Raw genomic sequence first — 26,629 nt, forward strand, 5'->3', positions numbered from 1 at the left:
ATTTGATTTCCCTCCAAAGCAGGACTTAAAGTGGCCAGGATGAGTAATGCTAACATATTTTGCATTGTATATGGAACTGATTTAGAGTAACTTGCAGTGTCCTAGCATTTTTTCCAGAGTGAACATCTGTTAATATCACAAATACATTAAAAGTTAAATGGTATTTGTAGACATAATGCCAGTGGTTTAATAAATATGCAATGTTTTCCACAGATAAAGTTCTCAAGTGGTATGATGAAACTCATCTGAGTTACAATAACTGGAGGCTGGGAAGACCTATCATAAATAAGAACAGTTTTTTTGCTGGTGTACATCTTGATGGATTTTGGGATATTTATAATTATTCTCAAAGTTGGCATGCTAATCACTACAACATGTACAGTATTCTCGCCTGTAAAATCGAAAGGGGTGAGTAGTATTGGAGTGTTGGATGAAGGTCATAATTTAAATCATGGCTCCTGCTGAATAAGGCTTTGGTTTTGCTCCTAGTGAAACACATGGCACAGCTGTCCTGAGCCTCTGGGGTCACCTGATCAGTCTGCATCACTGCTGCAGTACTCTGATCAGGAGAAAGGTGTTTGCTGTGCTCATCCAGCAACTGCTAAACTCAGTGTTCCAAGCAGCAAAAGTAAACTTGATGGAAGTGGCTTGTACTGAGCACTCTAATGCTTGAGTTACAGTGATACCGATGGATTTTAATGCTTTCTGTATTCTTCCTAGTAACATGAAAGAAATGCACAAAACTTAACTTTTCATTCTTTGAAATAGGACATCAACAGCACAAGCCTCCATTGCCCGACACTATTCCACATGGAAACAGAACATACAGGATCCTTCAGAAAAAATTAACGTGGTATGAGGCATTGAGACTGTGCCAACAAAACAACAGTGATTTAGCGAGCGTACACAGTGAATCAGAACAGTTATTTCTAGAAGATATTGTCAAACAGGATGGTTATCCTCTGTGGCTTGGGTTGTCGATTCATGATGTAAGTATATACTGTTGGGGATGTCAGTAAAAGATCTGTAAATAATATTTTGGACAAGATAAGAAATATTTTCAGATTTTTTTTTCTGGTTCATTAGAATCTCTTTTCCATATAGTATATTTTCTACCATGTGTAATGTGTTAATATTAAATTTTGGTGAATGTAGGCACGCTAAGATATTTCTTCCTAATACCTGACGGTTTAAGATAATACTGTGTTCTCAAATCATTCCTTGCAGCACAAGGAAGCGTGATCTGCAGAGCTACCCCTAGAGGCTGCAGACTTTATGGCCCTCTGTAGAATCAGATTTCATTAGCAAATAAGAGACAGACAAGGCTGTGTGGAACCTGCTTAGTTGAGGTCAGGACTGGCTCTCCAGAGCAGTTCAGGAACTGGCCCTCAGTAAGTTCAGTGTCTATTCTCCCAGGAAACACAATAGCAGGAGGCAGCTGCAGATCTTCCTCCTCCTCTATCTGCTTTACAGTGGAGCCAAAAGCCTGTGGCCCTGAGCCTGCTCCCCTCACCAATTGCCAGACCTGGTGATGGTAGTTAGTTGGCAGGAGTACTCCTCTGTAGAGGTGTGTCATTGCTGTGCATACCTGTGCATGAGTCCCTCACAGCTGGCTCCTCACTGGCGTGGGTTTCCAGGAGTGTATCTGGAGTAGGAGCTAGCACTGCAAACCATGCCTGAGCTGCCCAGTTTTGCTCACTGAGGCCATCTCAATTTGGCATTAGTATCCACTATGTTCATAGCAGGGAAGGCAGATTGCTTCAATGAAACAGCAGGGTGGAACTAAGTAAAATGTTCTTCACAGGATAAAACAGGCACATTGCAGGCTTAAACTTGTGAACATGCTGTCCTTTCTCAGTTCCCTCAAATAATAAAAATTTCTATATTAAGAAAATGCAAACTATATTGTACGTTTATTTGCTGTGAATTTTGATGAGACCACCTGCTCTTTAATTCATCACTCTACAAATATTGCTACATAACTTAATTCATGATGGATGACATTTAAAACACAGTCATATGTGGTTTAAAAGTTGCATTTTTTTTATTTTTTTTGATTAGGGAAGTAAAGCTAATTTTGAATGGTCAGATGGAAGTGACTTTGACTACTATCCCTGGGAACTGGAAAACTCAAATACTACTGAGAACTGCGTTCTGTTGGATACTAAAGGATTTTGGAACCGTACAAAATGTACAAATGTTGCTGAAGGTGCCATTTGCTATAGCCCTCCAAACAGTAAGTGTTATTTTTAAGATTTTGTGTAGCTGTTTTTACATGTTGTATTTAGAAGCAGAAATGAAGGTTGAAATACTGCACACAGTTCCCTTTTTAAGAAGAGTTTTCTATCAGGAATCATAAAACACTTTTTAATACTTCAGGGAGATAAATTCTCATCATTCCAGTGATGAAAACCTAAATCAAATCTGGTTACTTCTTGATCACCTGTGACAGGAATATCAAATCTATGTATCTTATATATAACCCCACAAAAAAAGCAATAAAAAATTGTTCCCAAGCCTTTGGGATTTGTCTTATGCTCATTTTTAAATAAATTCGTACATGACACAAGAAGGAGGAATGTAAGCTAAGTGAATAGTGGGTTTTGGTAGGAGTAGTAGCTCTTGTTAATACTTATTGTCCTGTTATTCCAGAGACAGTGCACTAACTGCTGCAGCAGAAATAACAATTTCTTTGTCTTTTCAGAGAGAAAATTAGAGCCAAAGCAAGCGAGCAGAGCCTCTGGATGCCCGCAGAGCAGTGGCTCCCTGCAGTGGGAACAGTACAGGGATCACTGTTACGCCTTTGACATGGCATTCTACAATTTTTCTGTGTATAACGTGGAAGAGGCTAAGAGAATCTGCCAGAAGCTGAGTAGGTTTACACTCTTTATCCCATTACAACTTGTAATAAATAATATTTGAGAAGAAATGAAACCAAACAACCTAAAAATCTTATGCTGCTTATACTTTGGCTTTGCCATTTTATGCTCCTTTAGTTTAGGAAAGGCAATAGCAAGCTTTATCTTTGAACATCTGATGAAAATTCTTAATAAAACACTGCAGCGTGCAACAGATCATTTGGCACACAGGTATTGGCAGATAAAATGCAGGTAGCCAGTTGTAGAAGATTCAGAAACTTAATGCTTACAGTTTGGAGGAAAACATTTTACCTGCATGGCAAGTTAGTGCTGTTGGTAGGGCTTTCTTATTTTATCTTTGCTGTAGCTGCTTGCTAATAGGCAGCTTGCTAACCTATCAAATGGTTCAAAGAGCATGTATGTTATAGATCCTAAGGCATGTAAAAATCTTAATTTTATGTCAAATTAATGGGTTTTCTGTCTTTGCTGAGCTGCATGGCAAATTGTATTGCAGAGACAGTGTTAATCAGTTTCATGTACAGAAGTTTTAATCACCCTAATGTTAGAAGTTAGTGACTGTCATAACTTTCTTTTGTGGAAGTATCTTATGGTGTGACATTGGACTCACTATTTAGGATCTAAAAAACCAGTCCTGGATGAAGTTTGCTGTTGAGTCCAATTTGGTCTGGTGGTTGAAAGAGAAAGCATCTGGCTTATATTTATATATAATTGCAGTGGTTGGATGCACTCTGAGCATGCCTCTCCAGCATGCTCTTTCCTCCCTCTTACTCCTTTATCACTGTACATAAAAACCTGAGGCACAGTGGGGGGATTGATTTAGAAATTAACTTGACTCAGCAAAATGCTGAGCTTTTGTTCAACTGTATTTTTGAAAGCCTATTCCTTGGGCAAGACTAGCAGCTCTCAACAGGCATCTCTCTTGCTATCTTCCCTGTATGTAGTCTGCAGCTGCAGTAAGTTTGCTCCCATTTTATTCTGTGTAACCTGCTAGAATAATCAGACATCTGAAGCCATCTCAAAAACATGCTGTGTTTTAGGGGATGGGAGGTTCATGTCTTTATTCTGAAGGTTGTTCTTAACTCGTTTTACAACCCCAGATCAGCAAATCCTTTCCCATAGTAATTGTTCCCACAGAAAACTCAGTGTACCAGCATCATAAAAATTATGTAAGTTGCAATTCTGACTGGTTTCCTCTGCCCTTTAGATCCATCAGCAACCCTTCTGACTATAGTGGATGCTGAAGAAAATGCATTTGTGAGAACACACATAAAGGAACATGATCTCATCACCAAGAATGTATGGCTTGGCCTGGATCAGAGCTTTAAGGGTAAGAAGTAGCAACAATGTATGAGCATGAATGTTTCATATTGTAAATATCAATGCATAAATCCTCAAACAAGAACAATTATGTAGTGTTGGTAGCCTACAGTAACTTCTACTTGAGGTTGGAATCTGTTACTTAATATTTTAAAGCACTTTGGACTTAACTGTAGTGAAGTCTCTTCCTGTTGCACAGTTAGGGTAATCAGGAGTCACTGAAACTAATTTTTCCCACCTCGCTTATTACTGCCTAATGCTTGATGCAAGTGCATCAGTTGCTAAAGGTCTAGAGAAGAGGGTTGGCTAAACATTGTGTGTTCATACTCACTGCTTTTAATATATGGGATGGATAGTTAGCCCTTTTCTTTTTAGCAGTGTTAAGAAATCAACAGATTGTGACTGACACTATGTAGCATTACAGGAATTATTGGTGATCTAGACTAAGTAATGTTTGTTTCAACAGGACGGTCCCTGAACTGGCTGGATGGCTCATCAGTTAATTATGTCAACTGGGAGAACAAAACTGCAGAGGCCAATGAAAAATGCAGTGTTATCCTGTCCACAACTGGCAGGTGGTCCAAGGTTGACTGTGCACATAGTCGAAGCAGAGTGGTTTGTAAAGCTCCTTTAGGTACGGAAGCATTGTTTTAGCAGAGACTTAATTTTGTAGAGACTGTTTTCAGGAATGCCTGATTCATTGGATAAAGTCTGTGTTGAGATAATGGAAGTGCAATTCACTTCAATTCAAAAGAACCCGTCAACTACCTCTGCCTAAGCAAGAGTCTTCTGTTGTTGTGCAGCCATAAAAATGCATTCAGAGACAAACTGTCTAGGAATTTACTTCTCCTGGCTTTCACTATCCACTCAGTCTGTAAGGAAGAGAACTGCAATGTCCAGAAAGTGGAGAGTAGTTGCTATTGCTTCTTACCACAGGGTATCCTGTCATGGGTGAGTTTGTGTAGGTGGGATCAGAAAGAGTTCTGCTTGTAAGAGATGGACAGAGTAAGTACATCTCTTACAAGTAAGCAGATACTCCACATTGTGTTTTCAGTCTTGGGGAGGCTTCTGAAGTGTCACCCCATAGCTCCAGAAAAAGACCCAGGCCTTGACTCCCTCCTCCTTGGCTTTGTACAAGAAAGCAAGCAGTTAACTGAGCATTAAACAAGCAAGTTCTGAGCAGCAGTGGAACCTTTCTGATTTTGTATACATTTTCACTGAAGTGGAAATGCAGGAATAGATTACACTTTGTGCCACTAAGGAAGACCTCAACAAGATCTTTTCAGTCTGAAGGCAGTATAATTACCTTCCCTTCCAAGAGCGTAGGATCTCATTAGATTTATGAAGTATACAAACCTCTAAAGGAGTGCAGCCTTTGCAAGTAGGTGTTTTTGAACTCCAGAGGTCCCTTCCAACCTAAATATTAGTAAATTAACAACAAAATGATAAAAAATAAGCTAATGCATTCTTGCATGAATCAGCATCTAACTTCCCATGTGATGAAATGAAGACTTAATAGGAAGCAGTTTGCCTTGACTTGAGCTAACAGTGCAGCATTACCCTGTAGCTATCAAAGCATCAACCCTGTGACAAAATATTCTTGCCAAAACTTTTAAATAATAGTTATTGGTCTTTTGTTCTGTTTCAGGTTCTAATCATACCGGTGTGGCTGTAGCATTTGCCCTGCTAATTACCTTGGTTTTGATTGCTGGACTGGTATGGTACCTGTACAAAAAGAAGCGTCTTCACTGGAGTGCCTTCTCTGCCGTACGCTATCAAAGAGGGATGAACGATGATGAAACTGATGATATGTTCACGAAAGATAGCTATTGAAAAACAGCCTTCTGATCAGTTTAAGCGTGAACTTCACTGTGTGAAGCCATAAGAAATGAGCTACTTGATGTTTTAGTACTTCTTTTTGGAAAAGTAACAAGGTTATTAATGGGGGCTAAAATTAGTTTGTTCATATACAAGTGCAATTTTTATTCAATTTTATGGTAATTCTTTACATTTGGCCTCAGCCTTTTAAGATGCAAGGTGTTTAGAATTCTGTTGTATTTTTTAATTTATGGTATTATCTCTCTTTACTGGAATTTTTGATGGAACAAATTAATGCCAACAGTACTTCATGGAACATCACTTTAAAGAATACACTTTCAAATGACTTCTCCCAATACTCTTATTTATATGAGGATTAAATGCCTAATTTTATAGTTAACAACCTATAACTTTATAGGTGAAATGTGTCATCTGTCCAAGAAACAAGATAGATGTCTAAGGAAAGACTGAGGTTATATGGTAAACAAACTTGTGTACATAAATGCTAAAAATACTTGAGTATTTTTCATAAAACTTAAACTTGATTTTTTTACGTGATGTGTTACTGTAGCCTTTCCTATGCACTCCAAAGAATGCTATAAAGGGAAAAATAGAAGACAGAGTTGTATATATTAATTACTCTGTGATTTGATAAATTCTTGTTTTGAAGAAGTCTTTTGATTTTCTTGAATGCACAGTACAAAGAACAGGTGCATTTAGTTTTATGAAGAATGAATTTTATGGGTATGCCAAAGACCAAATCCATTCTGCATGTGGTGGTAAATAGGAATACATTGGCCTGGTGTGCTGAGAAGAGTACTACTGATTTCTCTGAAGCAGCAGAGCAAGGTCACAGTGTTCAACTGCCTTCTTTTCCTGCAGTTTACTTACATTGATGGCACTTTTCTTTGTTCCTGTTTGCACTATTTTGATAAGGGAGTGTTTATCATTTGTGTTGAGAAGTAGAGAACTCCTCATAGATACCACTTCGAGCCTGTTAAAAGAGCAGCCTGAAGGGGCACAGTAAAGGAGCCATTGTGGTAGTTTGCTTATCAAAGAAGAAAGCACTTTTGTTGTTTGTTTGGTACTTTGGGCACAATTGTGAACATTTGCTTTTCCTGAGATAATTTGTAGAAAATGTAGTTACAATGAAAATAACTCTCATTCTTTAACCTACCCTGGTATGAGAAGTGTTTGAGACATTGCTAAGTCTGGTTCCTGATGTCTTCTGGTTTAGCTTATATGCCTAAGTGCTTTGCCAAATGACTTCTAACTTAATGGACTAGAAAAAATGTTGGCTATTGTCTTTTTCTAACTACGGTAATAAGTGGGGAAATTATTTACAAGATTCCATGTTTTGAGATTTACTAGTTTTATAGATGTTTATACTCTGAGCATTTTTAGTTGTGACTCTGAAATGGAAAGTGGAAATTAGTAGTGAGATCCTAATTCAACAAAAAAAGATATATACTTTTTATTAAAAAATGTATATTCTTATAAATGATGTAAATATTTTTTTCAGGCCCCATTTCTCACGTTTGTTTCAACACACCCAAGTTGTCTAATCACTGGTGATTCCTTTTTGCATAAGCACTATGGCTTAGTGCAGGTGAATAACCCACTTCATTTGAAATACACAGGAAGATTATTTGGCAGTATTGTTATTGAAAGAATAAAGTTAAATAAAACACTGAACTGCTTACCCTGGTTTTATTTCCATGGAAGCAGTTCTCAGAGTTAAGGTATGGGTCATTAATCACTGGGTAAAAAAGCACAGCGCAGGGGCTGTGATCAGAATTAAAGCCAGTAAGTGTATGTTACCACAGTAAGAAAACTTCAGGGGTAATGCATAGCTTTGAAGTATTTAAAAAGAATGCCAGTAATTTTCTTTTTGCAGCTGAAAACTTAGTTATGCCTAGCTTTTTTCAAGCTTCTTCAGGCTTGCACAGGGAACATTCCTCTGTTCCTTTTTGTTCTAATCAGGGTGTAGTTCATTAGCACCTGGAGGCCCAAATCAAGGCAGTGTAAAAAGGTTCCCTCCATAATGCCTCTTAAAATACAGGCAAAGTTAAACTAGTTCCCACCAAGTAACACGTGCAGTTAAAGCATGAGATGTATTCATTTTAAGTGATGTCTGAGCTCTGAATTCCAGATGTCCAAAATCTCTGACTGCTGGTCAAAGGGCAGTGTTATTTTTAGCTCCAGTAATGGCTTGCTGGGAGAAACATCCTATTGTGCAAGATGACTAATGAGGTCATCTGCTTCACCAACATTAATCTTAAAACTGAAGGTGATGCACAAGGAAACGGCAGCAGAGAAATGCTTTGCCAGGTCCCAGAGCAGTGGAGTTGAGAAGGCATCCTAAAACTCCTTCATCCCAGAGCACAGCCTGGCTGCCAGCTGTGGTAGCTTTAGGCAAAAGGTGTACAACTTCAGTTCCTCTTCCTGAATTTTGCCCAGTTCTTGCAAGACTCTGGGTCATGAGAAGGTTAATCCACATCTGCCACTACACCAGCCAGCATTTTTATTTTAAAAGTGTTTTTGCATCAGTAACTTAATTGATATAGAAATCAACAAGTCTTTATGCATGAGCACCCTTTGGGCTTGATGCTTTTGTTGTACTTCTCAGTGTTTTTCCCTTAAAACCAAATGCACCATCTGCTTGTTGCTTTGGACATATGTCATACATGTAAACATTTTTGAAAGGAGTAAGTAAATTTCATGGCCTGCTAGTGGTTTTTCTTTTTTGGTGTGGCTGCAAATAAATGGAGACCAAACATTACAATTTCTGTTGCTACAAGTTGGAACTGCTATTTGGGCCCTTCATGTATCTGCTGCTGCTGTGTGTATGGAGCGCAGTGGGATATCTAACACCTAGGCTTCTAAGGATAAGTCAAGTTTATTCTGTTGTCAAGAAGTACATAAAGTTCTTGTTGACCAAACTGAACAGACACTGCACAGTTTTAACACAAGACCTGTGAGCAATATTAAAGAACTAAGCTTAGGAAAAACAGATCCCTTACTGGAGAGTAAAATTCAGTTGTCAGTCTAATGGACGTTTCCCATTTAGTTCTGGAATTTTACAATGAGAGTTGACAAAGTACTAGAGGGGGAGTATTCTGTTAATAGTAAATTAACTTTTAAAAAATGGTGCAGAGCATAAATGCTCTTAGAAAATACTGTTATTTTGAGTATATTCTTTATGGCTAAACCACAGCAATGGTATTTGCATACTGAAAACTCCTGTACACTCTATCGTAATACCTGTCAGTAACTAAGATTTTAAGATTTATTGGGATAGTGGAGGATACCAGATCAGGTTTTTATTGTGATGACACAGTACTGCAACACAGACTGTAAGTCCTTATGGATTTCTCTTTACTAGTGCAGAAGGGACTATAATGACAAAAAGTACAACCATTCTTTGTTTTGCTACTTTTCAGCATAAATAGAGTAATTTACTCCAAGGTGACTTCTTAAAAAGTGGGTTCCAGCAATACAAAATAATTATTTCAAAATGTGTTTCCTGAATTATGCTGGCCTCTTACCTATTTTTGATAGAACAAATGAGAACAGAGATATTTTTCTGCATGCTGTGTCTTGGGACACTCATACAGCTAGTAAGAGTACTTCTGCTTTCTATAAAACTAATCTTTTCAAATGCCATGTTTCATGTTCCCTTTTAGGAGATTATTCAGAGCAGGTAATTGTACAAAACCATATTGCTTATACTTCGTTAAAGCTAACAAGCCTTATATGCATATTTGAATTAAACTTACAAAGTAGTGGGTTGAGTTGGTTTTACAAATACACGATTGAATGTCATCACCATTAGCAACTGAACTCTCATTGAAATGTCTTTTTTTCATAAACATTATCTGAGTATTTGAAGAGCATCTTGTGTTAAATGAGAGTGTGAATTATAAATGTGGTGGATAATGGGAAGTCACATTTGCCCAGGGCTTGCATCGTGAGCTGCTTTGAGGAAAAAGACTGGGTTTCCGAAATTCCGTCTTTTGTTGTCTCCTGTGGACACCGTTCTTCTTTGTACCTCTCGTCTCTCATACCTGCTTTGCAGCATTGACTGTTAAGCCACCGGATGGAGAACACACCACCATAGACACAAGATCCAACCAGGCAGCCTTGCACCACTGCAAGCTGCCAGGAAAGGGGACCAGAGAGCACCATTTCCTCTATGAAGCAGCAGCCACAAGGCTGAAATATGTGGGATGAGCACTGCCAACAGCCCCACAACACTGCTGTGGGCTGTAGGGAAGGGGCTGCAACAGCCACTGTGGACAGCTGGAACCTCCTGTAGCAGCAGGACACCACAGCCTTGGCAGGGTGGGTCTGTCCTCCTCCTCTGCAAGCAAGAAAGCTGAGAGCAGCTCAGCAGTTCTTGACCCTGGCCCAAGTACTCACAACACAACAACAGGGAGTTTGCTGTGGACAACAGCCACTTCCCTCCTCCCTTTCTCCCAGCTTCCACTTCCTGCCCTCTCCACACCTTCTTCAACCAGGGTATCTCTGCCCATGCAGATTCGGCGCCTTTGTAGCCCACATCAGGCAGCTGAGTTGCCTTCAACCTCACACTGCAACAGAAGAAAGGAACAAGACAGGTAAGTTGCTCCTGTTAATGGGTGTGCCTCATCAGTGGCCCTGCAAAAACTATGCCCTTAGTCTAATGCAATACAGAGCCAACTAAGCTTATCTTAGAAGGCTGTCACTATTTAGTCACTCAGGATTTGTGTTTGCTCTTACAGAAGAGCGTGTTTGTGTTGGTAATCCTGAGCCCTCACAGCGATTTGGGGAAGGCCTGGAGCCAGTGCCTGAGGGCTGAGGGGCCCCAGACGTGTCCCTGGGTGCAGTTGGGCAGGAGGTGGAGCTGGGCTCTGGAACACCAGAGCTCTGTTCTGTAGCTGGCTGGGTAGCAAATGTCTGGCCGGAACCAGGAATCAGCCACCTGACATGTTTGCTCTGGGCTGCATTCAGACCTGAACAGGGTGGCAGAGTCTGGGTGCTCGGTGTGACAGACTCCTCTGGGTGCAGCTGGGTGTCACAGCGGTGCAGGAGCAGCGCTGAGCTAAGGGACTGGCACTGGCACTCCAGCCACCGGCCTTCACCTCGGCAATGGGGCCAAGGTGTGAGCCAGCTGTGCATTAGGAATGAACAGTCAAAAAAAGGAGCCAAGGGCCTGGTAAATTACCATCCCACTGATTTAGTAGTGGGATACCATCATATTTTATAGAGGGGACTGGAATTCATGTGTGAGATTTGCTTAAAGGCCCAAGGGGAGCATGTTACTTTGAAGCAAAGGCACAGGGTAATAATACAATACACAGCCTAGAGAGGGAGAGGCTGTGTGTTTTAAAACCAGGCACAAATAAGTGTTTCAAGTTTACAGCCAATAATAACTAGACACATGACCTTGTGAAACAACTTACCTGAGGCAGTGTCTTTGTGTATAAGTCATTTCACGTTTATGGTGTAGGTGCTGATTATAAATTGTCATGAAACTAGTTAATGTAAAATAAACAGAGCATTCAAACTTGAATTAACTATTTCAGAAATACCTGGGTGGTGTCCAGAGGGACTGCATGTCACACTGACAGGGTGGTCAGACGTTTAAAAAGGGAGTCAGAGAAGGCTTTTATTTGGCCACCGCTTTGGGTTGTTATTCATGGCTACCACTCGATAAATATATTTATGTGTATTGTTGTAGTCATACTGGACCTGCAGCAGTGCGTGTTTGTTGTCTTTATAGAGATGCATTAATGAAACAAGTGCAGTCTGAAATTCAATAGCTGCCCAGAAAGGAGACTGGTTAGCTGGCAGTAAGCAGAGGCATTTGCAGCCTCAAATAAAGACCTGTAAAATCTATGCAAGGAGATAAGGATGGAGAAAAAAGAATCTGTGAACAGTTGGAAGTGATACTGTATAGACCAATCTCCAGGGTCACAAGGTTCTCAGACCATCTGACCAAGGTACATAGGGAAGCATAATGATGGGGATTATGCATCACTGCTTGGATTCCATACCTGTGTATGGATTGAGGGAATTTTTGTTTGCTAGTGGGATGGTTTGTGTTGCTGACAGCTCAGATGCTCCCAGTCCCAATTTACTTCAGTGACACAAGCTCTTAGGTGAGCACTATGGCCAGGCCATGCACTTGTGTGGGAAGTGCAAATCGGTAACTTATTTGATCCAGAAGTGATTTTTTGTTATTAGTGACTTTGGAGGTGCTGAAGAGAAGGTATGGAGCTGATCCCACAGAGGGGGCCTTGGGAGACAATTAATTCCTTGCTCTGCTGTCTCAGAACCAGTGGGACATCTCCCACTGACCAAAGGTGTGACCCAGCCCCAGAGAGAAAAGCAGAAATTAACAAACCTTCCCCACTGTAGCAGCAACCTATTTTCTATTGACCCCAAAATTTGCTTCTGGGAGGAAGGGCTGTTGTATCCTCACGCCAATGATGCCTGCTTTTCCGAGTGTTAAGCTCTGAGTAAACACCTTAACATGGGCACACAATGCCTGTAAGTGAATACAGCCTGTGCAATCCAATAATTTATTAAACTTTGTAAAGCCAGTTACAAATTAAAAAAGACAGAAGAAGGAATTCTGTAATAGAAATGAGCAAAATTACAACAAATAGTAGTGGGAGTTACGTTTCAAGTGGGTTCAAGCTGCCTGCAGCAACCCAAGAGCCAGAACACAGAGCTAGTGCAGAGTTAGGACAGGGATAATCAAGCCTAGTGTGATACATTAGAGATTGAGCCAGTGTCTGCAGTGTATACAGTGTTGCTTCTCAGGTGGCCTCTGCATTCCTGGTCCCCCCCAGCTGTGACCCGGCCTTGTCACAGCAAGGGGGTGTCTGTAGGATCCATCAGTGACGCTATTTAAGGCAAACTCCAGTTGAAGGGATGATGCACAGCAGTGGCCACCCTCCTCAGCTGATCGTGTGTAGCAAGTGCAGGAGTGTTTGCACATGCTGCAGTGGAGTGAAATGACAGAGGAGCAGGGGGTATGTACAGTGTTTCTTCTTGTACTGTCACCCTCACAACTAGTGCTCTGCAACACAGTATTAGTGATATGGCACAATCTGATGGTGAATTGGAATGGAACCTTTGCATACTGACCCCTACTTTTCTATGCAATTTCTGTTTCATAGCAGGCCTTAGCTGCTGCTACTTCAGAAATGGAGACAACCAATTCTAAATGTAGAAGGCAGCCCACATTACATACAGCTCTGCAGTTTCAGTAAGAAACAGAATGGGCCTTTGCATTCTAGGACCCCAAGACTAGACAAGGGTCCTGGAAAATGGCTCACCAACAGGTTTTGTGTTTGTTAATGCAACTAATTTATGATGGGACTGATATTGAATATTGTTTTAAACAAATCAACTTTCTGTCAGTCAGAGACTGAAGATGACTGTCATCTTTCACGGAGAAGAAAAAAATTCTGCTTCTTCAAATTGCAGGTAGCTATAAAAACCTCCAAGAAGCAGTTGTTTTGGCAAAATAGCATTGTTTTCAAGTTCTGCTGAGGACTAAGGACCTCGAGGAGACTGCATGGGGATCTGGAGTTTCAGTGATGTGAGCAGTTCTTGTTAAAAGTTAGGGTGGATGAAGGATTTGGTATTTGTTTACCGTAGTACAGAGGAAGTAAAAATCTTGCCTATAACAATTTATCTAGGCAACTAGTCACTCCGTAGGAAACAATTCACTTAAAACTAAGTCCAGGGACCTCAGTCATCCTAAAATCCCCCCTAAAGAAAGAAGGATCTTAATGCAAACAAGCTGCTCACCATAAGTCTCCAACCTCCATCTAATACTGGGAGTTTGTGAAGAGCAGCTCTTCCAGGAATGCTGCTAAAACCACCTCCCCTCCCGAGCTGTACAGGGAACAGCAGTCTTTATTTTTTATGCAAGAGGTGCTGCTTGCAGTATGCCAGAATGGCACCTTATGGCCTACTTCAGTGGTGCTAGTCCCAGAGGTTTTCTCCTAGACTAGAGTATTTAGTAGTTTAACTGAAAGTGCCGCTTTCTACAGTCATGTACCTGTGAACTTTTATTGGAAGGTAAACAACCACCTTGGGTGTTTTTATTTGTTTCTTTGTTTAATACTCTCTCATGTAGGGTTTGACCTCTCTGTTGGACCACTTGGCTTCAATTATACAAAGGCTTTTTAAGACCAGATCAGATCATTAGTATATCCTGAAGAAAAAAACACCCAAACCCACAGTGATTTATATTTGTTTGCAAAATAAATAAAACAAATATTCTTTTAGCAGACCATGCTGTGATCACATGATCCCAGATGTCTGCAAGTTCAAAATTCTTAAGGAAGCTTAAGTCTGTCTCCTGTCCTGCAGAAATGATCCTTGTAAATTTTTCTGCCAGTACGATAGGTGATAGTGAAAGCAGCAGAGAGGACATGGAGGAGAAGGATGCTTCTGACTTTGCTTCTTTCAGGTATATTGTTCATCAAACAAGCAAGGGGAAAACAAGTTTTGGGTCATTAGTATTTAACAACAGTTGTAACTGTTTAATGTCTTTGGGCAGAGGTGCAAATCCTATGGTACTGTAGAATTGTCACTTCAGGTTTTAAATATACAGTAGTCAGTCGAATTCTTAAAAAACATCTTTGCTACACTTGTGCTGGCAAGTTGCAAATACCCATGACTAAACTAGTGCCAGTTCATCCGTATCACCTAGTCCAGATGCTTGCATGACTGTCCACACTGGTGGCTGATTTGACACTGCAGCGTTTCTTCACAATCATGTTGATGTATGCTTTCATGATCTTTATTATCTCGCCCACCTGGGGAGAGAACACACAACACAGCATAAGCACTTTGAAAACCTCAGTGCACTGAGGCATACAGGACATTTTGCTGAAAGAGATCCCCCTTCTCCAAATTCATGACACAATAAATTTTGCATGTTAATACTAAATGTGAACATGACAGCAAAAAAGAGAAAGGTTTGTCAAGTCTGTGCTCTGCTGTAGCAACACTTTAAAATATTTTTAGCTCAAAGAAAATAAACTTCCATTCTACTAAATCTTTTTTTTTTTTTTAAAGTTTGTGAAACTCCCCATTCATCTACTGGAAAGGAATGAAGAAAAACCACGCAAACTGAAGAGCATGCAGAACTGGAAACTCTGGATTCACTGGAACACCAATCAACCTCCTTCATTTTCTACCAGCCTATTTTTTTTGTTCATCCCTCTATTCAAGAAGAGGTACCATGTCCTTTAGTATTAAGCTTCCTTCATATTTTCTCTTGGCTGTGTACTCCATTAGTCAAGAGTTCTTGAACAGAAACCTGTCTATTCCTTGAAGCTTAACTGAAGCAGCTGTGTGCTTTCACATACCTGGGAGGTTTCAAAGAACATTTCTCTCTCATCCACTGTAATTTTGAAGGTGTTGGGCTGTGGGGCTCCAAAGAAAACAATGTGCTCATACTGGAAAGTTTCTAGTGGTTTAGGATCTCCTCGTTTGTAGACAGACACATTCTCTGTGCTGACGCCAAGCCAGAGATCATTGGGGAATCCACCCTCCTTGCACTGCAGAAAGAGAAACATGACCTTTTGCATAAATGCAGTGGAGGATCAAATGATTTTCAATTCAAGAGAAAGCCCTCTGTTTCTAGCTCTCATAGGACATTTCAATTCAATGAACAAACCAGGGTACTTGCAGAATCTATGCTGGAGACACTCTGTTGTGAAGGTTCAGGTGACACAGCTCTGAGTCAAATACTAGTTGAGTAATAAATAATTGTAATAGGGAACAGCTCTCATCACATTTTAAAGTGATGTAGCAAGTCAATATTCCACTTCTTATTTATAGGTAAGCAACTTCCCATGGTGATCCACCTCGGCAACAGCAAAACTGAACTGTGGCCTCCTACTCTAGCACAGCGCTGTACCTGCCCCAGTCTGTGCAGTTTCTGTTGTACTGCTACAGAACGGGATTGCACTTTTTGCTGGCAAGAACACCAGAGGTTTGTTTCACTTTGACCTTCACTAGCCACCACTTTCTCTTCTCCCCCATTCCACCATTATTCTGCCAAAGTGGCAGAACTTCATTATTCTGAAGTGTCTCCCTTCATTTACCAGGATGCCCTGCCATGCTTGCTCTATGCTGTGTGTCATAACTCTTGGGTACTGTGGTACTGCAGGCTTTCACTGTGATTACGAAGGCAAAATGTATCCAGTTCCCAAAATTCCCTTCTATCACACACAGCTCTATCTGTTTTGCAGACTGATACCTCTCCTCAGCTATGCGTTTAGGAGTTTATTAATCACTCACCTCAACATCAAAGAGGGTCGACCCATAACCTGGCCACTCCTTTACAATGGACATGTATTTCACCATGGCCTGATGCTGGGACAGCCCCTGCAGCTTGGTCCATTTCTGTGCTATGCTTGCCCGAGCAGCTGAAAGCTCTTCTTTAACCCACATCTCCATCATCTGCTCCTCTTCTACCTTCTGCTTCTTTACAGACCCTGTCTTGAAGCTACGCTTCAATGTCCCTTCAAGGAAGCTGGTCCGTCTCCTCTCCAGAGTGTGACTGGTACTGCTGCTGCTCTTTGTTGAGTGCAGTATTTTGGATTTCAGCCTGTTAACTGGGTAGATTCCATCAAGGGTCCAGCTTATTTTGGAATAATCTCCATGAAGATACTGCAGGCGCAGAGCTGCCAGACGCTGCAGAGTGTCCTCCGGCCCAGGAAAATGACCGGCTATGAGGCTTTCGTGAGCCTACAAACAAAATGTCCCTCCAACTCATTAGAAAGCAAAAGCACACTTTATTCACATCTAGGTCCATGTACAAATTCCTGTTGCATCTGCTGATCCCAGCAGGGTAGACATAATTCAGGAGGTCAGAGCAGACATTGTAATAGATATGTCAAAGTCTGCAGGTGGTTTATATGGGAGGGAACACCCTCCCTGCAAGCCTGAACAGGACAGAGATCTTTGAGGGGCTCCTATCCTGTACAGAAGTCCTATAATGAGGACTGTTTAGGTCTGGAACAGATCGGAGAGACTAAATTGAAGCAATTTGGTTTTGTGCTGTACCAGCTACAGCTCCTATGTGAAGTTTACATTCAACACCAGAGTAATATATAATAAATTCAAGATTCTCAACCTCAGTTTCATTACACAACAGCACCCACCACCTCTTCCTCCTTCACCTGATGTCTCCACCAATCTTCTTGCTTCCCTTTGATTGTTTTTCTGTGAAGTCTATTAATGGGGTTTTTTGCACATCCATCTAATGTCTGGGTAACACCTACTCTCCTACTGTTACTCCTCTTTGCCAGTTAAAGCTGTGTAGCCTGAAAGCCTTGTCTACAGGGAGTTGGGTACAACTGAGGTCCCACAGAGCACCATGTGCTCCTGACTGTTTTCTAGACACTCTCTAGCTAACAATGCTTGATGTTCATTTCAAGAAAGGAACCACTGCCTGAGTGATGTACATGCCATCCATTTGACTATCAGTGAGTTTCAGTCTTCATGACTCTCACTGCCATTAACACAGATTCAGTAATCTTCTACAGCTGTGATTTTCTGAGGCAAGGTCAGTGCTCATTAGAAGTAACACAGCTGAGATGAACCACACAGCTGGGTGCTCCAGTTGGTTTCGTTTTACATCCCAGCTGCAAAGCTCTTTCATACCAGTGTGATCTCTGATCCTGCCCGCATCATTGTGCTATGGAGTACTGTGATTTTAAAAAAATAACAGACTACTCAGCAGATAAATATTGTCAGCTACATTCTCCTTCCCTTGGTCTGCAGTACTCTTCTAGTGCCTCTCTGTTAATCAAAAGAAACTGCCCAAAAGATGTTTCATTGTTAGTTCTGGTAACACCCCAAGGATGTGCTGTTCTTGCAAGCTGATTTGCAGATAGATAGATTTTCCAGTTTTCTTTACATTTATGTTCTGCAAGCAGCTACCTTTAATGGTTCTCTTGAATCATTACCCAAATTTCTCTGCCTTCTAAAATGAAAGACCAAGTTTTTAGTCTTTCAAAAAATATTATCATTTGTGTTTAACTTTTTTTAAGCCTTTGCTAATTTTTCTTGCTTTTGTTCAAATACTCATCTTCCCTAGAAAACGTCACAGTCGATCTGCTTAGTAGATCCAGGCAAAAATCCAACACACTAAATTCTTCTGCTACAACCAGCATTCCCACATCTAATGAAAGGTAAACCACTTTTCTGTATCCTCTTGTGTGCCTTTGCCACCCTGGAAACCAAACAATTCTCCCAGAGTTAGCTTACCTGCTCAAACATGAAGGCAAATTCCACACCATCTTTGGGAACATTCTCAATATCCAAGAAGCAATAAAGCTTAAAATACAGTTGCCACTGTCCTTCCTCCTCTTCTTCTTCAGAGCCAGCAAGTCTGTAAAGAAGAGAGAATGAGAAGGGAAAAAACAGTAAGGAGAAATAACATGGTACTGGAATGTCCACAGTGCAAAACACAATCTGAAGGTAACCCTGGATTCTGAAATCCAGTGCTACATCCAACTAGAAATTAAAGGTTTCATGAAACATTCCTTTACCTCTCAAACTTGGCCAAGATGTCAGCCACAATCACGCGGCTCTCCACAGCACGGTCAACCTGCTGATTGTGTTCAAAGAGCGCAAACATGTTCCGGCTGTCCTCCATGGCCAACCCCCGGATCAGCTTTTCAACCACCTGCACAATCACACACACCACACAGTGGGCATCACTCCCCCTTTCACAAGGAACAATCAGTACCTCTTCAGGACACCTATCAATTCATGCACCTCCATCACATTTCTCCCTTACTTGCCATGGTTTCAGATTAAAGAATTCTAACCCTAAAAGATCATTCCCTGCGATGAAGTCATTACATATATTTGATTACCCTTTTCTTCTCTGAATGTTTTCAGTCTTCACTACCCTTTTGAGGATGGGGGAATTAGAATTCTGCACAAGATATAGGCACATAATGGATTCAGATGTCATGATGACATTCTCAGTTCCTGTAGTAACAATTCCACTTTTTGCTCTGTTCTGCCCTAATGTTTTCACAGACGTGACTACTGCAACCTGGAATCCTGCTTCTGACCTTCTAATGATTAAGCTACTGGTAGAATATCCCTCTCAGAAGGATTCCATTATGAACTGGAATCTCTCATTGTCCAGAAATCTGTGTTTAGCAAGTTTCCTTGGTCAAAACCACCACACAGACAAAGTGCTGAACACCAGAAGTGTTTAGATTTTGCAACATAATTTTCAAGTGATACTCCACAACCTGGGCACTGGCCTTGTAGAATAAGCTGAACTTTGCCCAAAGATATAGCAAAAGAATTGTAATTAAAAAAAAAAAAAAGAAACTGGAAATGAAGGGGAATAGGAGCAGACACATCCTACTAATGCATTACCTCCCCAGCGCTGGTGTGGGAGTTGATGGTTATTTTGCAGGAGCCACCACCATGGCAATACACTGTCGTGGTCATCTCCTCACGGGTCAGAAGAGCCTGTATTTCCTCCTGGGAGGGCACAAACTCCCTCGTCTTTGTTCTCTTCAGGGAATCACTTATGAACTGTGCGTACCTGTCTATTTCTGAGTCTGGAAAGAGATCTTTTACCCTAATTGTAAAGAGAAGAAAAGAAAAAAAAACATTACACAGTGAACAACACATTACTCCAAAAATTAGACAACTGCAAGTAAAGAGTTTGGTAGAGGTGCTGATGTCAAATGCAACTACACAAAAACCAAGCTCATTTCCTAAACCATACAATCTGCTTTTACTTGTCATTTGAAAGACACTTCAGGGGCATTTCTCAGCAATGTACGAAATAAGCAGTTCAAAGTTTCAGGAGTTTAGTGACAGCTGAAGACAGCAGGACTGACAATCTCAATTTACAAAACTGGGAATAAAAACTGTGAAATCAAATGTCAACTTTTTTCATTTATTCTTAATGTTTTTGTTTGGGGTATCTTTTTGTTGGTTTTTGTTTGTTTGTTTTTAATTTGCTGGCTGTGTTTGAGCCACTTTTACAGTATGTTTGCGAATTGAGAAGATAGAAAGCAGATGCCTGTATATTGTTCTCTTTCCTCCAAGGCCAGCAGATCTAAGTATAAAATTATTTGCAACTCCAGTGATAAAACAATGAAATGGCTACATGGAGTTTCTGCATCTCTTAGACCCAGGCCATGGATTATTTGGAGTACTGACACAAATCTGATCTCACTCTTTCCTAGCTTGGAAGGAATCAAATAGATTTTATTGATCTTTCTCATCATTAGGAATGGAGGAAGGTTACATAGCTGCAGATCAGGCCCAGTGCAGACTGCTTTGTAAAGCTGCGTTAGATGCTGAAGATGACTTGGGAAGAAATATAAATTATTTAGTTCATGGAAATGGGAGGTTAAAACAGATTAAAAATACTAATTGCAAGCATTACATGCTTAGTTAAACAAATCTTGAAAAATCATAAATTGGATTTAAGTATCTCTCCCACTTCATAGTACACTTTTTGCCTGTGCCAGCTGCAAGGTAGTACATATTTCCATAAGTATGAAAGTACAGTCCTCACATTTCCTGCAGGTTGATAATGTTTATATGTACATCAGTAAGCAGCAGGTCATCAGCTGTAAACCCACTGCAACACAGTCTCCTGGTATTCTGTCTGGGTGACTTACATTCATTCCACACCCTTTGGACACAACAGATGGGTGGCAAGGGGGAGTCTGAATACACAGAACAGCTGGTGGTAAGAACTGGGCAAAGGCAGGAGGCTGGACACCACAGGAAGATGCTTGCACAGCAGGAGGGTGAGACAGGCAACTCCAACAGGCAGTGGAGGATCAGCAGAGTAAAGGAAACAAGCTGCAAACAAAAGCGACATTTACCTTCGGAGGTGGAACTTGAGGTAGCGCAGGATCCCTCTGCTGGGCAGGAAAGTGCAGCTCATGCAGGTCATCAGCTGCCAGTGGTGCAGGTTCCCAGCACTGTTGGGATGTGGCATGTGGTTGGTTTGCTTGATGAGCTGACAGTACACTTCATCACGGAGGGGCTTCAAATCATGGCAGGTCTGCAGGATGCCTTGGATAATGGGTATGGGGTCAGACACTGTCTCGATCTCCTGAAGGGAGTTAAAGATCTTCACTGCTTCATCCTGTAAGCTGCTGTAACCCTTCTCTTGTTGCACTGGGGAACAATCACAAAGGTGACAAGAGGTGAGCATTTCCCTCATTTTCTACTGGCCCAGCAGCACTACAATCAACTGTACTCGTCTGTCACGGAAGAACAGAAACCTGAGCATTAGCTCATATCCTGAACTTCAATTTATACTTTAAGTTCATTAATGCTTCCTCTCTAAATGTTCAAATGCAGTTTTAATTCGTATTTGCCAGCATCTGATCTGTCACCACTGCCAATCCATTTTTGGATACACTGTGCAGAAAAGCAGAATAATGTTTTTAAGGGAAATGAGCACTGAAATCTAGTTCAGACTTCAGTGTCTGCAACCAAGGTACCGGAATGTGGCCACTGAAGGCTGGCTTGTGTAATTACAAAATTCCATGTTGTGCCTGTATTAGCTTTGACCCCGGGCTAACATAGAACTTAAGCAAATTGCTGTACCACAAATGCAACTTATACCTATTGTTTAGATTTAAAATGCTTAGACCAAAACTTGAGTTTTTTGAGCACATAAATGTCTGCTTTTTGAACTGCTCAGACACATGTGATACCATTCAGATGAGAGCTTGCATTCTCCTTTGCACACCTCTGGGGCTTTAGGTCCTCCTGAATATCCTGTACGGCCATTGCTTCCCCAGTGGCCATGTATTAACTGTATGCAAAGACACAGCTCTAAAAAGTAAGTTCCACAGTGTGAGTGCTTGCTCTGTATTTTTCCTGTATTTCAGAATTCATTTTTTCTGTGCTTTTAGTCTGCCATGTAATTGGATCTTTGTATTGTGACAGATCTAGTATCCTTTCACTTTCTCCATGACAGTCATCTGCCTCTAAAAACTTCATTTTGAGGCTGAAGAATCCTGCTCCCTATTTAGTCACTTAATTGTAGGCAAGTTCTTCTGTGCCTTTGATCATCTTTGAGTAGGTTTTCACATCTCCTATATCTTTGATGAGATGCAGAAGGCAAAACTGTACCCTGTACTCAAGATGCAGGTGCACAATACATATACAGCTGCACAAAGACTTTATTTTTCCTTTTCTAAGCTTTCAAAACCTTATATTAGCTGCCTTGTTTCTGTACTCACCAGCAGCGCTGACATTCTCATAAAGCGATGTAAATTGATGTTCACTTTCCTAAGCACAGCTAGATCATTACCTGTGTGGCAGGCTGTTTTTCCCATACACATTGCTTTGATTGAAATTAATTTCTTAAAAGATTCTGTGGCTCAGTCACTCCACATGAGACATTCTTCTATAGTTCCTCACCAGCTTTCAGTTTTAATATGTCAAACAGTCTGTAATCATCAGCAAATCACTTCAGTTTTCTGGTGGCCCATCACTCTAGCTCTTTCATGCTTCTGACACATTTGAAAAAAGTAGTAATTTAGTCTGGTTTTACAGCAGCTTCTGTAGAAATACTACCCCACTGCCAGCTGCATGACGTAATCCTGTTGTAGTATTTCCACTGAAGCCACTCACAACCCAGTTGTGGCTGAACAGTGACAGGCTGCATGTCCCCTGATGGATGACAGAAGCATCTGCCCCCATTTACTTTAAGATTCTGTGCTCCATGGTGAGAGGCAGAGGACATGGAACACACTCCAGAGAAGAAAGGGAGAGAGAAAGGGACTGTTCCCTCCCTGAACCCTGTGGGTTCCCCAAACAGACTTCACCAGCACAGAGAGAGCTTACAGGCCTATTTTGTGGTGCTCAGGCTCCTCACTGACCCTCAAAACGTGACTGGATTCTGTCACTTGGGTAAAATACTCACAGTTGACACTGACATCTCCATACGGCAGTGGGAGCAGCGGGGAATGCAAGGGGTGCTGGGTGTATCTCAAGATTGGGTTTCTCCTATACGTCTGTTCCACTACTTCAAAGTTTGTGCTGTTTTCCTGGAAAAGAAAGAAAAAATAATTATCCTCAAATAGGCTAATAAATAAATATCCTCACAGTCCTTTGCAGGACGCCCTTACACATTTAGCTTCAAGCTCAACCACCTTTGTCTGAATTTCTGGAGGTGCCTAGGGAGCCTAAGTGATCAAAGCATAATCTGTATCTAAAAATTACCCTGCACATTATTTCTGAAAACTAAACACAAGGATAGCCATGCTGCATCATCCCCCAGGTCACCAGGCACAGAATCTTGCCTTCAAGCGTGGCTTGTGCACTGTGTATGGCATGATCCCTCTCTCCTATGTCCTCCAAGCTTTCAATAGGTTAATGGACTTTCTGACCACTGATCAACCATTTTCAGTGTGTAATACCAAGCCTGTTCTCACTTGTCTGGTTGTACTGTATGTGTTTACAGAATGCTCCATGGTGTCCAAAATCTGGGCCTGTCACTACCATACACATTCTTCTGCATTCTGTCCTAGACTCCTTCCCTAATAATACATAACATTCCATTTGTCCTTGAACCCTGAGCTGAAGTTTTCCAAGGTTCTCTACAATCACTATCAGCTCTTTCTTCCTAAATATGAACTATCTAATTGCATCATGTTTAGAGTTCATCATCAACACATTTCTTCTGAAATTTGCATTGGCGTGTCTCCTTAAATGATTCTAGGTTTATCTGCCAAAGTTTCTGGCAAGTTTCTTCTCAAAAATTACTCCTGTGGTACAAATTCTGCTACTTTGAAGCATACTGGCTTTTCACCCTTTACTCTGATATCTAACAACACAAGCCCAAGATATGAAGAGAACCTCAGGGTACATCAGAGTCAGATGGCTGGTAGGAATGGATTTTTATGTATTTGTGTCTGGAGGATGCCTAAGAGTGGAAAGGATGGAACAGAGATTTGCAAACACTTGATGATGTAATCCTGCATACAATTTTTAATTGCACAGAGTCATAGTCTAGACTTATGCAGATCAGTTAACAAAATAAAGTTCATATTGATATTTCATATCTGTATTTGATTATCAATATACGATATATCAATATATTTGATAGCAATATTTGATGGGGTTTTTTTGTTGCACAGTTGTGTAAGTTTTTTTTTTACTCTTTTTCATTTTTCCTTCAAGATAGCAACCCCACTTTTTGCCACACTCTCAGCAATGACTGGGTTAGGCCAGTGGTGGTCTGGCTGCTCCCAGCTCCTGTGGAATTGGCAGGGTGGCACCTACCCTGATGTCCCTGATGAGCTGCTGTGTGGGTGTTTCTATGGGCACTTTGGTGTCGATGACGCCCTGGATGGCCGAGGCCCAGCGCATGGCCTCGTTCAGCAGCTTGGTGTACAGTCTGTACGAGTGCTTCCGCCCGTGCACGATGATGTTCCAGTAGCCTGGGGAGAAACAAAGGTGGAAACAGAGCTGCAAGCTGAAACTGGCTTCCATATTGTGTACTTGGCTAGAGGTTAGCAAATGTGACATCTGCCCACAAAAAGGGCCAGAAGAGAACCTGGGGAACTACAGGTCTGTCAGTCCAGCCTCATTGCCAGGGAAGGTTGTGGAGCAGATCATCTTGGGTGTCAAAGGAGAGCAATGGAGCTGGGGAAGGGTCTGGAGCACAGGTCCTGTGAGGCCTGGGTGAGGGAGCTGGGGCTGTTCAGCTTGGAGAAAATAAGCCTCAAGGTGCACCTTATCACTATCTACAACTACTTAAAAGGAGGATGTAACCAGGTGGGGGTCTGTTCCTTCTGCCAAGTAACAAGTGATAGGACAGGAGGAAAGGGCTGTCAAAAGACTGTCCAGGAAAGTGGTTGAATCACCATCCCTGGAGACATTTAAAAAATGTGCAGATGTGGCACTTAGGTACACAGCTTAGTGGTAAATTTGACAATGTTAGGCTAATTAGGACTTGATTATTAACAGATCATTGATTCTCTTTTTGCCTGTAGCTTGTGGCTGATGAAAAGTCCTTGCTGCTTTCATAGTAATATAGGGCACGTCTGGTTAAAATCCACTAGGTAGACATTAACATCCCCATTCCCAAAACAGATTTATCAATAGGAAGGTCCCAGTCCAGAGTTTGGTACAAAGACAGCTTTCCAAGATGCAAATATCTTGCAGTGTAACCTGATTACCTGCCTGCCAACCAGGCAGCTCCCTTTCACAGACAGCATTTGGACTACACTGTCCTGTTAATCACTTTGAAAATGACCACTCTACACACAGCACCCAGTCAGATTGCCAAATCAACTCTCAGGAGTTTTAAAAATATGTGTTTGACAACCTGAGAGAATGTGTCAATGCAATGGCAATTCTATCTGATATAGGCAGCCCTAGACATCTGTTGATACCAAAAATATGGACACTTTCTTGTGAATGAACAGAATAAATTTCCTCCCACCTCACTTTACTAAATACTTCAAGCTTCCAGCCCTTCTAAAAGGTATCCCAAACAACTCCAGTACTCAAATATCCAGTTTTTCAAGTCTTTTTCTAAGGGTCACTATCTTTGTATTGGGGATTCACCCTTTATCCCATAACCTGGGTTCCCTTCCAAACTCCAAAGGCAAGCAATGGAGGATCATGCCAGATCCTGCCTTCCCAGAACTCTGTCATGTTGCACAGACGGAGTGCAACATCTTTTTATCATCTTTTGTTTCCATCAAGTTGTGTGATGCCATACCCCATGCATTGCAATCCCTGACAGTACAGCAGCAGGACTGCTGCTATTTAAGATGTTAACACTGACCCCAGAAACAAATGCAGGTCATGCTACAGAGTGACAGTTCTGGATATGTACCAATAATGAGTGTCAGCTACAGGAACCTGGTGCCCTGCTTGGGCAACACTGAGATTCGCAGTGACTCTGCTCAGTGAGAAACATCAGCACTGTGTATCTCCGTCAGGTCTGAGGCACTTACACACTCTGCAAATCCCTTTCAGTTTCCATGGGCAGAGTTTGCAGCCAGACACAAAGCCCCAGGTGACACCAAGACTGCCTTCTATACATGACACACCCCTACAGTCCTGCACCATCCCCTGCTCAGGAACTGCACACTGGAGTCTGCTCTGCACCCCTCTGTCCCTCGTACCTGTGTCCTTGAAGACCCTCTCGTCGGGCTGCACCACGGAGCAGAGGCTGTTGAGCACCAGCGTGCCCAGCTTGGCAGCCGTGCGCTCCGATGACTTGTAGTAGTCGAGGGCAGTGTTTGTCAGAACAAACCAGCGCTTCTTCATCTTCAGAGAGGACATCTTGTTGCTGCTCTGAACCTCCTTGTGAAGCCAGCCTGCCACAGAAACACAAACATGCCATTACGTGCATCTCCTGCTCCCATGGTCAAGACAAATAATTCACTGTCATTTTAGATTTGTTGCAAAATAAAGGAAAAGGAATTAAGAAAATTCAATACTTCAACAGAAAAAAATAATAGCCTGCATTGCTAAAGCTGTCAAAAAGATAATTTTCTACTCAGAGATGTAAAAAGCAATGTCCACCCACAAGGCAAAATGTTCAAAAAATGTGGGACTGAACC

At 41.4% G+C, this 26,629-nt stretch overlaps 2 protein-coding genes across 2 annotated transcripts in view; one reads left to right on the plus strand and one right to left on the minus strand.

Moving 5' to 3' along the window:
• The window catches only part of LY75 (lymphocyte antigen 75), a 46,208-nt gene extending 37,462 nt beyond the window's left edge, over window positions 1-8,746 (plus strand). The window contains exons 29-35 of the mRNA XM_063400669.1: window positions 214-408; window positions 769-989; window positions 2,062-2,236; window positions 2,705-2,872; window positions 4,084-4,206; window positions 4,663-4,830; window positions 5,845-8,746. Of these exons, the coding sequence (XP_063256739.1) occupies window positions 214-408; window positions 769-989; window positions 2,062-2,236; window positions 2,705-2,872; window positions 4,084-4,206; window positions 4,663-4,830; window positions 5,845-6,029 (1,235 nt within the window). The 3' untranslated portion in view covers window positions 6,030-8,746. The remainder of the gene's footprint in view (window positions 1-213; window positions 409-768; window positions 990-2,061; window positions 2,237-2,704; window positions 2,873-4,083; window positions 4,207-4,662; window positions 4,831-5,844) is intronic.
• Window positions 8,747-12,566: 3,820 nt separating this feature from the next.
• Window positions 12,567-26,629, minus strand: part of LOC134552207 (unconventional myosin-X-like) — an 89,957-nt gene continuing 75,894 nt past the window's right edge. The window contains exons 32-41 of the mRNA XM_063400670.1: window positions 26,189-26,383; window positions 24,333-24,490; window positions 22,972-23,095; window positions 20,912-21,209; window positions 19,437-19,644; window positions 18,587-18,723; window positions 18,303-18,426; window positions 16,329-16,778; window positions 15,392-15,583; window positions 12,567-14,836 (exon numbers count right to left, since the gene is read on the minus strand). Coding sequence (XP_063256740.1) covers window positions 14,723-14,836; window positions 15,392-15,583; window positions 16,329-16,778; window positions 18,303-18,426; window positions 18,587-18,723; window positions 19,437-19,644; window positions 20,912-21,209; window positions 22,972-23,095; window positions 24,333-24,490; window positions 26,189-26,383 — 2,000 coding nt within the window. The 3' untranslated portion in view covers window positions 12,567-14,722. The remainder of the gene's footprint in view (window positions 14,837-15,391; window positions 15,584-16,328; window positions 16,779-18,302; window positions 18,427-18,586; window positions 18,724-19,436; window positions 19,645-20,911; window positions 21,210-22,971; window positions 23,096-24,332; window positions 24,491-26,188; window positions 26,384-26,629) is intronic.

This window comes from Prinia subflava, chromosome 6 (assembly GCF_021018805.1).
Source record: "Prinia subflava isolate CZ2003 ecotype Zambia chromosome 6, Cam_Psub_1.2, whole genome shotgun sequence".
NCBI classification, from domain to species: Eukaryota; Metazoa; Chordata; class Aves; order Passeriformes; family Cisticolidae; genus Prinia; species Prinia subflava.